At 49.4% G+C, this 14,149-nt stretch overlaps 1 protein-coding gene across 1 annotated transcript; it reads right to left on the reverse strand.

The window, feature by feature from the left end:
* Positions 1-424: 424 nt before the first annotated feature.
* On the reverse strand, positions 425-13,176 carry spatc1l (spermatogenesis and centriole associated 1 like). The gene is made up of 4 exons (XM_033023494.1): positions 12,984-13,176; positions 9,208-9,582; positions 2,003-2,154; positions 425-954 (listed from the first exon to the last, which is right to left on the reverse strand). Exons 1-4 carry the CDS (start codon positions 13,174-13,176, stop codon positions 631-633), a joined length of 1,044 nt encoding a protein of 347 aa, XP_032879385.1. The 3' UTR covers positions 425-630.
* Positions 13,177-14,149: the final 973 nt, after the last annotated feature.

Genomic DNA, 14,149 nt, shown 5'->3' on the forward strand with positions numbered 1-14,149 from the left:
AAAGGTTGGGGAGCAGGCGAAGGGAAGTGGTAACTTTTAGGTGCAAAGTGTAAGACAACTCTTGAGCAGTTGTGCGACTGACTGTCTGATCCGAGTGTCCCCACTTCGTCGATTCTGCAGGTATCTTCAGAATGAAGAGTGTTGGCTTCCTCCCCCTCCCAACACACTACTAAAGCCAAATGTCATTGAATAAAGCAAGCCACAATTATTCTGAAGACATTCTGCAGAAGCTGCAGACAAATTATGTATTACCATTTCAGCAAGCATGGGACAGAGTTAAATATGAATGGGCTAAGTGTAAGAGCACTATCAATTTGTCAGCAAAAGCTTCAGAACGAAACAAATCCAGAAATAGTGGCCGAGATTGTTGAATTAAATGCATCGCAAGAGCTAATAGAGTCATACAAAGTTACATGCCCTCAAGATTTAAATACAATTTGGCAAAAACTTTTCTTTTCAAAATCATAGATTTATTTATAACTCTTCTGCACTTTGAATGCTAAGTGTACATATAATAGAATAAAATGGGACATCAATATTTTCTGCAATCTATTTTGATAGGATTTTTTTAAAAGAGGGAAATAGAAATGTCTTTATCTTATGCATAATGTCAGCTGCTGCATCTCCTGGTCACCATGGAAACAGAGGTTTCTTGTCATTACGAGACAGCTCACATAGACAATTCAGCAAGACCAGGGTGTCCCGTAGGAACTTGGCAGGAACCATGTCGATGACCAATTTGCGCAGGATTATAGGATTGTATGTGATGTTGGTGTAGGCATTTGGACGCTGCTTGAGAATTCCATAGGAGTTGACCAGGAATTCACTGAAGCCAGTATGGATATCGGTTTTATAATTGAGTTTTTCCAATTTTGATAGTAAAGCTGCATAACACTGTGACATTTCTTTCCATTTCTGCTTATCCACTGTTCCATCGATGGCATTAACCGAATTCTGTGGGAAATACCAAAACACATGGAAATAATGAGTCAGAAATGTGTTATCCTATAACTAATTTGAAAATTAGATTATCTTCAGTGAATTTCTCAAACACCAGAGCACAACAGCTGACAAGAATTAAAAACTTCTGACATATTTTATTACCATGTACAAACTGCCATGTACAAACTGATTTCCAATTTTTTTAACCGGATCTAATTTTTTCTGCAGGATATTACACGGCAAGATAGAACATAGAACAGTACAGCACAGGAACAGGCCCTTCGGCCCTTAAACTTTGTGCCAAACATGATCTCAACTGCCTGTACATGATCCATACCCCTCTATATCAGCCATGAGCCTCTTAAACTGCACCATCGTTTCTGCCTCCACCAGCACCCTTGGTAATGCATCCCAGGCCCCTTCCCCCCCTTCACACATCTCCATTAAACTTTCCCCTCTCACCTCGTAGCTGTGCCCTCTAGTGTTGGACATTACCAATATCTACTCTCACTATGCCTCTTTAATATGCAATATTATGCTTCCATATAATATGCAATTTAATATGCTTCCATCAAGTCTCTCCTCAACCACTGACATTCCAGAGAAAACAAACCAAATATATCCAACCTCTCCCTATAGTTCAAACCCTCTCAATCAGGCAGCATCCTGGTAAACCGCCTCTGCACTCTCTCCAAAGCCTCCACATCTTTCCTTTAATGGGGTGACCAGAACTGCATGCAATACTCCAAATGTGGCCCTAACCAAAGCTCTATAGAGCTGCATCTTGACTTCTTGACTCTTACAGTCAATGCTCCTAACAATGAAGGCAAGCATACCGTATGCCTTCTTTACCACCCTATCTATTTGTGCTGCCACCTTTAGTGAGCTGTTAAATTGGACTCCAAGTTCAATCTGCATATTAATGCTATTAAGGCACATGCCATTAACTGTATACTCTCTCCTTACATTCAACTTCTTAAGTGCAATACCTCGCACTTGCTCGGGTTAAACTCCATCTGCCATTTCTCTGCCCATTTCTCCAAGCTTACTCATCAAGTACCTGTTTGATTTTTGATGGAATGTTGGATACTGTGTATCCGTACAACCTGGTTAGTCCTGGGAACACGTGTGCGAGGATCCTCCGGTCCAGTTGGAACGCTATCTCTCCAATCACTCGACTGTTCTTTGCCAGGTTTGAGAAGGAGTCCATCTCTGCAAGAATTGCAAGTTAAAAATATGGTTTCAATAGCAGGAAGGACAGTGGTGGGTTTTGGAGGACACAACCATATTGGTGACCTAGATAAAAACATGGCTGTGAAGCTCAAATATAAAAGCATAAAAAACATAAGCGGGAATGAGCCATTCAAACCCTCCTGACCGCTCTGCCATTCGGTAATGTCCTAGTCTAACCTCAGCACCATTTTCCTTCACACGCCACGGTTCCCTTAATTTAAATAAATCTATCGAGCTCTGTCTTGAACACATTCAGCAACCAAGTCTCCACAACCCCTTTAGGGTAGAGAATTCCATATGTTTACCCCCTTTTGAGAATGGGTAGCCCCTTTATTTTGCACCTGCGATGCTTGGTTGTAGACATCGTCAGAATGGGGAATCCACAAACTCTTATAGACACTCTCAAGTTACATAAGAATATTCTGTATTTCAATGAGATTATCTTTCATTCTTCTAAATTAAGTGTGGATATGCCTTATCTGTTTAATCTCTCCTCGTATGACATACATTCCATCCCATCCGCCAATCTGATGAGCCAGCATTGCCTTCGTTAATAGCAGGTAATGTGTAATGTGTTTTGGTGGGAAACATGAGGCACAGCAGTATGAATTTAAGTTTAAATTATGAGAGGGACCTGGTGTATGTAAGAAATTCCCATGGTTAACTACTGTATGTTGGAAAGACTGAAACAAGGCTCAGTCCGTCTGGACCTACCTGATCTCCCGGTTGTTAAACACTTTAATTCTCCTTCCCATTCCCACACTGACCTTTCTGTCCTAGGCCTCCTCCATTGACAGAGTGAGGCTAACCACAAATTGGAGGAACAGCTTCTCATATTTCACTTGGGCAGCTTACAACCCAGTGATATGAATATTGATTGTTTTAACTGCAAGTAACCCCGGCATTTACTTGCTCTCCATCCCTCCCTCACCCAGGTCACACCAGGTTCTCGTTTTCACCCAACAAACAGCAAACAATGGCCTGTTCACTTTATCATCGTTACTTTTTTTGCATATCTTTCATTCAATGTCCTATATCTCTCTACATCATCGTCTAAATCTCTCGTTTCCGTTTCCCGTGACTTTCAGTCTGAAGAAGGGTCTCGACCCGAAACGTCACCCATTCCTTCTCTCCGGAGATGCTGCCTGTCCCAGCTTTTTGTATCTATCTTCGGTTTAAATCAGCATCTGCAGTTCCTTCCTACACAAAAGCATTCCTGTTCCTGGCTTTATAGAAACATGGAAACTGCGGCAAAACCTGGCGACTCATGCATGCGGTCTCAATAGACAATTTCTGTACACTTAGCTAATCGGGGATCGCACTTGGGTATGGCAATACTTTACTGAATTGTATGCAGAAAAAAGAATTTCACTGTGCGTTTGTAAATGTGAGAATAAAGCATCACTGACCACTGATTAACATGAATCCCCACAGCAATCCTGCCCTCAACCTGTCGGAGATTATCCCCACACCTTCTAGAATCATAGTTATAGAGCCATACACTACAGAGACAGGCCCCTTGGCCACTATCAAAATGCCATCATCAGGGGCATTGAATGTATGAGTCAGGAACTCATGATGCAGCTCTACAGAACTTTGATAGGCCGCATTTGGAGTGTTGCGTGCAGTTTTGGTTGCCCTATTACAGGAAAGATATGGAGGCTTTGGAGAGCTTACAGAAAAGATGCTGCCTAGCTTAGAGAGTTTCAGTTATAGGGAGAGTTTGGGTAGACTTGGATTGTCTTCTCTGGAACATCAGAGGTTGACGGGAGACTCGATTATGACAGGCATAGCTAAATTATGACAGGCTTAGCTAGTGTAGAGAGTAAGAAACTTTTTCCCAGGGTAGAAATGTCTAACACTGGAGGGCATAGCTATAAGGTGAGAGGGGGAAAGTTTATTGCAGATGTGCAGGGCAAGTATTTTTTACACAGAGAGCAGTAGGGCCTGGATCGCACTGCCAGGGAAGTGGAACCAGATACGATAGTGGTGTTTAAAAGCCTTTTGGATAGGCACATGGAAGTGCAGGGAATAGAGGGATATAGATCTTATACAGGGAGATGAGGTCAGTTTAATTTGTGATGATGTGCAGCACAATCATTCCTGTGCCATGCTGTTGTAGTGGCCTGGTCGAGGTCAGGAAAAGGCCGGACACCAGGCGGATTCTAAAGAAGCTTTTTAATGGTAGCAGTACGAGAACACACACACGACACCCTTATCTCCGCCCCTGGGGAGTCGTCAGGAAACCCCGTATCTCCGCCCCTGGGGAGTCGTCAGGAAACCCCGTGGCAGACCAACGCCCCTGTCCCTCAATCGGCGAGGGGGATGATCCAAGGAGTGGCCTACCCCCCAGGGACCGCCACAGGACCCCCCCCAAGTACCCGAGGTACGAAACGGACAGGAGGGCGTACACGGCGGCCAGCCCGGGTGCACACAACGCTCGGCCCTGGAACAGGCGCCTGGTCAACAAGTGCGGGGGACGAAGTAGCCAGAGGAGGAGGTACCCTAGACAGGGGCCGCCCTCGCTTTCGGGGCAGCGCTACCAGCGCCGGCCGATCGATATCGATATGTGCTGGCTTCAACCGCGCAACTGAAACAGTCTCACGCCGACCCCCAATGTCCAGGACGAAAGTCGACGAGCCATGTTCCAAGACCCGGAAGGGACCTTCGTACGGCCGCTGTAGAGGTGTCCGATGTGCATCCCTGCGCAGAAAAACAAACTGGCAGTTCTCCAGAGCAGAGGGAACGTGCGGACGGAAGGACCCATGACGAGACGTGGGCACCGGCGCCAGCTTGCCCACCGTCTGCCGAAGACGTTGCAGAGCGTCCGAAGGCTGCTCCACCTGGCCACGTGCCGGCGGGATGAACTCCCCGGGCACCGTTAACGGAGACCCATACACCAACTCGGCGGAGGAGGAGGCCAAGTCCTCCTTGGGTGCGGTGCGTATCCCCAGCAAAACCCACGGTAGAGCGTCTACCCAGTCTGGGTCAGTGAGCCGTGCCCTCAGGGCACCCTTAAGCTGCCGGTGAAACCGCTCCACTAGGCCGTTCGACTGCGGGTGGTACGCCGTCGTGTGGTGCAGACGAACACCCAGGAGGCGTGCCATGGCCGACCACAGCTCTGACGTGAACTGAGGCCCCCGGTCGGACGTTATGTCCAGTGGAACACCGAACCGGGCGATCCAGTGCGCCAGCAATGCTCGAGCACAGGTGGTTGTTGTGGAATTCTGTAGCGGAATGGCTTCAGGCCACCGCGTGAAACGGTCCACAACGGTGAATAGGTACGTCATGCCCTGGGACGACGGCAGCGGCCCCACGATGTCCACATGAATGTGGTCGAAACGTTTATGAGGAATGGGGAACTCCTGCAATGGCGCGTGCACATATCGTTGCACCTTGGCAGTCTGGCACGGGATGCAAGTGCGCGCCCAATGTCCAACCTCCTTCCGCAGCCCGTGCCACATGAAGCGGGAGGCTACCAGGGCTACTGTCGCCCTGATGGAGGGATGTGCAAGTCCATGGAGCACGTCAAACACCCTGCGCCGCCAGGCGATGGGAACGATGGGTCGCGGAACTCCAGAGGAGACATCGCACAGCAGCGTGGTACCCCCGGGGCCACAGACAACGTCCTCCAACTGCAGGCCCGAAACCGCCGTACGGTAGGCGACCATCTCCTCGTCGGCAAGCTGAGCGGCTGCCAGGGCGGAATAGTTGATCCCCTCACCGACCTGGAGAACCGTGTGGACTGCAGGTCTTGATAAGGCATCGGCCACCCTGTTAAATTTGCCCTCAATGAACCGGATGGAGGTAGTGTACTCGGACACATACGCCAACTGCCTCTGCTGCCGGGCAGACCACGGGTCTGATACCTTGGCGAACGCGAAGGTCAGTGGCTTGTGGTCCGTGAATGCAGTGAATGGTCTCCCCTCCAGAAAATACCGGAAATGACGTACGGCGAGATACAGGGCAAGGAGCTCACGGTCGAAGGCGCTGTAACGACGCTGAGGACCACTGAGATGCCTGCTGAAGAAGGCAAGTGGCCGCCAGGAACCCTCAACGAGCTGCTCTAACACTGCCCCAACCGCAACCTCAGAAGCATCCACCGTCAAGGCGGTCGTGGCGTCCTCTCGTGGGTGGACGAGCATTGTGGCATCAGCCAGTGCCTCCTTAGCCCTCTCAAATGCCGCTGTTGCTTCCACGGACCAATCAACCTCCCTGCGATGACCAGCAATCAGGTGGAAAAGCGGACGCATGACTGCAGCCGCTGACGGCAGGAAGCGGTGATAGAAAGTGACCATCCCCACGAATTCCTGCAGGCCCCTAACTGTGGTCGGACGGGGGAACCTGCGGATAGCGTCCACCCTGGTCGGCAGAGGCACCACCCCTTGTGCAGTCACGCGGTGGCCGAGGAAGTCGATAGCCGTCACCCCGAAACGGCACTTGGACGCGTTGATAGCCAAACCGAAATTGCTGAGGCGCTGACACAGTTGACGGAGGTGGGTGCAGTGCTCCTGCCGCGAGCGACTGGCCACGAGTATGTCGTCCAGGTACACAAAGACAAAGTCCAATTCGCGGCACACGCAGTCCATAAGCCGCTGAAAGGCCTGCGCGGCATTCTTCAACCCAAACGGCATCCGCACAAACTCGAACAGACCAAATGGTGTGATAATTGCCGTCTTCGGGATATCGTCGGGGCGGACCGGAATCTGATTGTACCCCCGCACGAGGTCCACCTTGGAAAATATGGATGCTCCAGCAAGATGGGCATTGAAGTCCTGAATGTGCGGGACCGGATACCTGTCGGGGACGGTCGCATCGTTCAGGCGACGGTAATCCCCACACGGGCGCCAGCCCCCGTTCTTCTTAGGGACCATGTGGAGCGGTGAGGCCCATGGGCTACCGGAGGGACGCACGATGCCCATCGCCTCCATCTGGCGGAACTCCTCCCGAGCTAGACGGAGCTTGTCTGGGGCGAGACGACGTGCTCGGGCGTGCACAGGCGGGCCAGTAGTGGGGATATGGTGCTCCACCCCGTGCTTCGGGGTGGAGGAGCGGAAGTGGGGTACGAGAATGCCGGGAAAATCTGCCAGGATGCGCGCGAAAGTCGCATCCACGGATGACAGGGGGCCATCAGGGCGTACTACCGGATCGCCAGTACGGAGGAAGACCGGCTCCAGCGTGACAGAGTGCATCAGGCGCCGCCGCTTGACATCCACGAGCAGTGAATGGGCTTGAAGGAAGTCGGCGCCCAGCAGCGGCTGGGAAACGTCTGCAATGACGAACCTCCACGAAAACGAGTTGCGGCCAAAGTTGAGCGGGATGGTGCGAAACCCGTAGGTGCGAATAGCACTCCCGTTCGCCGCGGTGAGGAGGGGGCCTTGTTTGCCCGCACGGATGTCGGCAATGGAGGGAGGCAGAACACTCACTTCCGCACCAGTGTCGACGAGGAAACGTCCCCCACTGCGGCGGTCCCAAGCGAAAACGCGATGAATCGTGCCGGCCGCCGAAGGAATCTCTGACGACCGGCCCTTCAGTTTCCCGAGAACGAACAGGGTGGTCGACAAAGCCTGGCTGCAGCTCCCCAGCGGCGATGGTAATAACACCAACCAACTTTGCTGGCGTCTGGTTGAACTGCAGGCGAATTAGGCTGGTTTGAACGCCAGCGACCTCTGCTGGCATTGGTTCGAACTGCAGGCTGGCCGTGCTGGAAGGACGTGCCTGCTGTGGAATGCGCAATGGCCGCCGGATTTAGCCGCGGGGGCCGACTGGGAGCAGCGGTGACGCGGTGGATAGCGGTCCCGACCTGCTCTGAGTCTCCAAACGCCTCGGGAAGGACGTCCACTACTTCCAGGTTGAAGGCTGCGTGTTCAAATCACGTCGGGGTCACCAATGTAGTGGCCTGGTCGAGGTCAGGAAAAGGCCGGACACCAGGCGGATTCTAAAGAAGCTTTTTAATGGTAGCAGTACGAGAACACACACACGACACCCTTATCTCCGCCCCTGGGGAGTCGTCAGGAAACCCCGTATCTCCGCCCCTGGGGAGTCGTCAGGAAACCCCGTGGCAGACCAACGCCCCTGTCCCTCAATCGGCGAGGGGGATGATCCAAGGAGTGGCCTACCCCCCAGGGACCGCCACACTGTTCTATGTTCTATTGACACCATGTCCTTCTTGATTTTAAACTGGCCCTACACCTCCATGTCATTCTCCTTGTGAATACAGATTCAAAGTATTATATTCTCTGACTCGAAGAACAAATTCCCTTCTTTAACCTTCAGCAGTCCTACATTCTACTTGGTTCCCCTCTTGTTTTTGATGTAATAACCAATGCAATACACTAGATTGGAAGAAGTACAAGTGAAATGTTGCTTCGCCTAGTTTAAAGCTCTCACCTTGCACTTGTAAACCAGCCTGCCATGATATTGGCCTTCTCCACTTCAGGTGCAACACATGCCTCTTGTACAAGAGATACCAATAATCCAGATATCTGAAACCCAGTTCCCTGTACCAACCTCACACATGCAATAATCCGTCCTATCTTCCTATTCCTACCCTCACTAGCACCTGGCACCGGGTATAATTTAGTTTAGTTTAGAGTTACAGTTCGGAAACAGGCCCTCACCCATCTACATTCTGCCTGTATCTTAAGTGTGACTACTGCATGTTAAGGCCTCAATGACACTCTTATACCCCTAGATGAGCCTCAGCTCACCCAGCCACAGCTCAGGTTGCCTCATTTGGTCAGTTAGAAGCTGCAGCTGGATGCACTTCCCACAGGTGTAGTCCTCAGGGATACAGGAGGTCTCCTTGACTTGCCACATCCTGTAGGATGAGCATACCACTGCCTTAGCTACCATCCTCACTGTGCCAACACTAGAGGTACTTGCAAAAAGAAAAATGTCACATGTTACGTTTTACCTCCCCTCAGTCTCTTCGACGAAGCCCCTTCAGGCATAAATCACTGCATTTACCCTCAAAAACACAGCACTTCACCTATGCCACAAGCTAGCCATATAAAAGAAAGAAAGCCTTACCATTCACATAAAACACCCGTGTTTTGTTTCCTTCCTCAAGGAACAGCTTTTTAGATTCATCAGATGTGGCTGATTCTGAAAACCAGATCTTCTTGTTGGTGGGCCGGGCCTCAGAGTCGGAAAGTTGGCTGTTCATGATTTCATCACATGAGCTGTTCGTGACATCAGGATTACTGGCTTCAAACAATTCAGTGCTGCGGCAGTAAGTGGGGACCTGAGCTGGCTGCAGTCCACTGAGAGCACTGTTGCAGCTCAGTGCGTGGGAATCATCAGACAGCGAAAGGGTAAGAAGGTTCTCCAAGGTTGGACTTGGCTGCCGATTGTCCTGGAAGTCATTGGGGCTGATCCGTTCTGTGGAACAGCACAACGAGGCACCTACACATTAAAATAAAACAGAATGTGTATGGACAAATGTGTTCTGCATGATCCCTACAAAAAATGGACTCTCTCTGGTGCCATCTTTAAAGGGTAATTTATCTATAATTTATATTTTGTGCATTGTCTGAGTATATGTGCTTTAACGCTGCTGCATGCAAGATATTCATTGTACCCCAAGTTCAAGTTACATTTATTGTCACGTGTACCAATTGGTACAGTGAGATTTGAGTTACCACATAGCCATACGAATAAAAAGAACACAATACACAATAGAGTCACTTACATTCCGTCAACACCTGACGAGGTCATGACATGTAGCAGCCTCATCCGACGCCTGGCAGGAACAAGTTGGGGAGCCAGTCCATCAACTCTTCGCACCTCTGCCTTAGCTCTTGTGTATGCTCCAGCAGAGTACTGCGCACCCGTATGGAGTAGTAGTAGACATACTAGTCTGATAGATACGAGCCTGAACAGCACCTTGTGAACCATCACTGGGTGCCTTCAACCTACTCCAGTCGAGCAGCTTCCTATACTTGCAGGCATTCCGCCTGCAGGGATCCGAAGGCAAACAGCAACTCTGGCATTATCTCGTCGTGCCATGGACCAAGATCACCTCCTCCATCAGGCTATCAGCAGAGAGCAGAGGCCTCCCCGACTGAAGTACCATCACCCGTTTGCTCCTCATTGAAAACAATTCCTAGCATCCATCCAGCCAACCGAGACAAAAGCACATTGGATAGCTACCGAGTGGTCACAGGTGTGGAAAGCAACCTCATCTCCATTACACAGCTACATCTCTTCACCAGATAAAAGCTGTCCAGGGTCTGATCTCCCCAGAGGAGCATGGGTGAAGCTCAACAGACTTCGGACTGGAGTTGGGCGTTTCAATGCCAGCTTGTGGAGATGAGGACTCCGCCAGAGCCCAGCCTGTGAATGTGGAGCAGAACAATAGACAGCCAACCATTCATCTCTGGGTACCCGCTCTACCACCCACCAAATGGAGCTCAGGGCCTGACAGACATTGACGCAGAGACAACAACCTGGCTGCTCAACACCCGGCTTGAGATCCAACTATTCCTTTGGTTTATGTTTCATTCTGCAAGAAGAAGAAGGGAATGTGAGGGTACAGGTACATTATTGGGGAATGGTTTGTTCTGCAACCACTGGAGCTCATATAGAACCCTGTCTGCTGGAACTGTGAGGCAGCAGCTCTACCAGCAGTGCCACAGTGCTACCCAACTCCCATGACAATCTTCCTCACTTCTAACTATCAAACCTTCACTACTTAATGTTTGCATTCTCTTTATCACATCACTGAAGAGGTTTCCTCTTTAGTCACCAAGATAGTTCCTCTCTGCCATTTGCTTAACTTTCCTGTGAACCTGATAAACTGGGCCATACTTGACTTGAGGTAGCAAGTTATACCTCATTAATGGTTAGTTATAATATCCTTCATCCATGTTGTATTGAAGCTTGCAATTTACTTGATTTGTTTTTTAAGTCTATACATCTGTATAAAATATGTTCACCCTTCTCTTTTTTGTGGACCTGTGTTATTTACTTTTCTCTCCTAGTTTAATAATTTTACATTTGTTAGTTCCTACATACATTTTCCAATTTTCCACATGCAAGTTTGTTCAGAACCATTTTCCTTTTGCTGTAGTTCTCCAACTCCCATTCGACTGGTTTAAAGTCTTGGTGAGGATTTCATTTATATTTTCCACTGGATGCTTGTTCCCAGTCTTTGGTTTACAGTTCAATTTAGAGTTAAGAGATACAGCATGGGAAAGGGGCCGTCGGCAGACCAACGACCACCCGTACACTTGTCCTACATTATCCCACCTTTGCACCCTACGCACTGGGCAATTTATAGAAGCAAATTAACCAACAAACTTGCAAATCTTTGCAAAGTGGGAGGAAACCGGAGCACCCAGAGAAAACCCACGTGGTCACAGGGAGAACATACAAACCCCATACTGAAAGCACTCATAGTCAGGATTGAACCTGGGTTTCTGCAAACTACTGGGTGACACTTTGTCTTGTTTTACATGCTAGAGTGCTTAAAACTCAATATTTTTGAGATAGATAGATTACATACAAGCACAGCAACTGAAGATGTGTTCCCTTGGCATGGTCTGGCTGCCACAACCTCCCATACATTCCAGGCCCAAACACTGTCACATCACAGGTACACAAAATTGCTGGAGGAACTCAGCGGGTGCAGCAGCATCTATGGAGCGAAGGAAATAGGCGACATTTCGGGCCGAAACCCTTCTTCAGACTGATGGGGGGTGGGGAAAGAAAGAAGGAAAAAGGGAGGAGGAGGAGGAGCCCGAGGGCGGGCGGATGGGAGGGTGGGAGGAGACAGCTAGAGGGTGAAGGAAGGGGAGGGGACAGCACAGGCTAGCCAAATTGGGGGAATTCAATGTTGATGCCATAAGGGCGCAAGGACCCCAGACGGAATATGAGGTGCTGTTCCTCCAATTTCCGCTGTTGCTCACTCTGGCAATGGAGGAGACCCAGGACAGAGAGGTCGGATTGGGAATGGGAGGGGGAGTTGAAGTGCTGAGCCACCGGGAGGTCAGGTAGGTTATTGCGGACTGAGCGGAGGTGTTCGGCGAAACGGTCGCCCAACCTACGCTTGGTCTCACCGATGTAAATTAGCTGACATCTAGAGCAGCGGATGCAGTAGATGAGGTTGGAGGAGATACAGGTGAACCTTTGTCGCACCTGAACGACTGCTTGGGACCTTGAATGGAGTCGAGGGGGGAGGTGAAGGGACAGGTGTTGCATTTCTTGCGGTTGCAACGGAAAGTGCCCGGGGAGGGGGTGGTGCGGGAGGGAAGGGAAGAATTGACGAGGGAGTTGCGGAGGGAGCGGTCTTTGCGGAAGGCAGACATGGGGGGAGATGGGAAGATGTGGCGAGTGGTGGGGTCACTTGACATTGTTTTGTACCGTTGTTTTCACCGCTTCAACAATAAAGCTCTTTTGAAACCAACCCTGTCTCAACCCGCCAAATACTCCTCATTGATAATTTAAATTGGGATAGTGCTGGAGTACTGAAAGTGGCTATAATTGTACAAGACATTGGTGAGGCCACATTTAGAGTACTGTGTTCCGTTTTAGTTACCCTGTTATAGGAAAGATGTTGTTAAGCTGGAAAGGGTACAGAGAAGATTTACAAGGAAGCTGCCAAGACTCTAGGGCCTGCGCTATAGGGAGAGTTTGGGCAGGCTAGGGCTTAATTCCTTGGGGAGCAAGAGGATGAGGGGTGATCTTCCAACTCTTGGATAAATTTATCTCAGATTTGAGCTTCACGATTGAACTAGGAAAAATCTTGGTCAAAGTCAAGATCCCAAATAATTTTACAGGCCAACCACAAAGTCAAATTTAATTACCTCGTGCTGCGGTGGGATGGCTGAAGGCTGGGAAACATTTTGGGTTCTGTCCAAGTGCCGGTGCACTGTTGGATGACAGGAGATTACGTAGCTCCTCGTTTTCTTTTAGGAGGGTAATCTGGTGCTTTAATGCTTTGTTTTCAGCAGTGAGCTTCATATTATCTCGGCGAATCTTTTCAGCATCATCGCACATGGTTACAAATCGGGGTGAAACGCAGAAGCGAGTGCCTCATGAGCCCAAGAGGATGCTGGTGATCATGGCAGAGGTGGTCCGAGCAGCCGCATTGTGATGTCACAACACTGGGACATGTCACAAGTGTAACTGTGACCCTGAGCAGAACCAAAGACCCAATGCAGCCCAACATTGCCGACAGATCAGTCATTGCTTGGCAGGATGGCACAATAATCACTCAATCCTATCCGTGTTCTCCAGGGATGCTGTCTGACCCGATGAGTTACTCCAGCACTTTGTTTTTAAAAAATATATAAATTAGCAGCTGCAGTTCCTTGTTTACACTATTTACAGATGTTTACATATCTGCTGTGTTGCTGCAAGTAAGAATTTCATTGTTCCATTTCGGGACATATGACAATAAAACACATGTAGGGAAGAACTGCAGATGCTGGTTTAAATTGAGGGTAGACACAAAATGCTGGAGTAACACAGCGGGACAGACAGCATCTCTGGAGAGAAGGAATGGGTGATGTTTCGAGTCGAGACCCTTCTTCAGACAGACAACAAAACACTCTTGACTCTTGGTCAAGAAGGCTCTGCAGAGAGTAGTGCGTTCGGCCGAACGCACTATGGGAACTTCACTTGCGCCCCTGCAGGAACTATACATCAGGAGGTGCAACTCCAGAGCCAACAATATCATGAGAGAACCCTTCCACCCCTGCAACGGACTGTTCCAGCTGCTACGGTCAGGCAAACGCCTCCGTTGCCATACGGTGAGAACGGAGAGGTTGAGAAGGAGTTTCTTCCCAGAGGCCATTCGGACTGTAAACGCCTATCTCACCAGGGACTAACTCTACTGAACGTTTTTCCTTCCATTATTTATTATGTAAAAGAATATGTGTGTTATGATTGTGTTTATAGTTGTTTGGTTGTTTGTCTTTTGCACAAAAGTCCGCGAGCATTGCCACTTTCATTTCACTGCACATCTCGT

This window comes from Amblyraja radiata, chromosome 7, assembly GCF_010909765.2.
Source record: "Amblyraja radiata isolate CabotCenter1 chromosome 7, sAmbRad1.1.pri, whole genome shotgun sequence".
Lineage (NCBI taxonomy): Eukaryota > Metazoa > Chordata > Chondrichthyes > Rajiformes > Rajidae > Amblyraja > Amblyraja radiata.

Excerpts from the sequence above, each read along its gene's own strand:
- spatc1l (XM_033023494.1), bottom strand. The coding sequence starts at position 13,176 with ATGTGCGATGATGCTGAAAAGATTCGCCGAGATAATATGAAGCTCACT. Across the intron at positions 9,583-12,983 it reads CCATCCCACCGCAGCACGAG|GTGCCTCGTTGTGCTGTTCC; the intron begins GTAATTAAATTT and ends TTTAATGTGTAG. Across the intron at positions 955-2,002 it reads TTCCATCAAAAATCAAACAG|AATTCGGTTAATGCCATCGA; the intron begins GTACTTGATGAG and ends TATTTCCCACAG.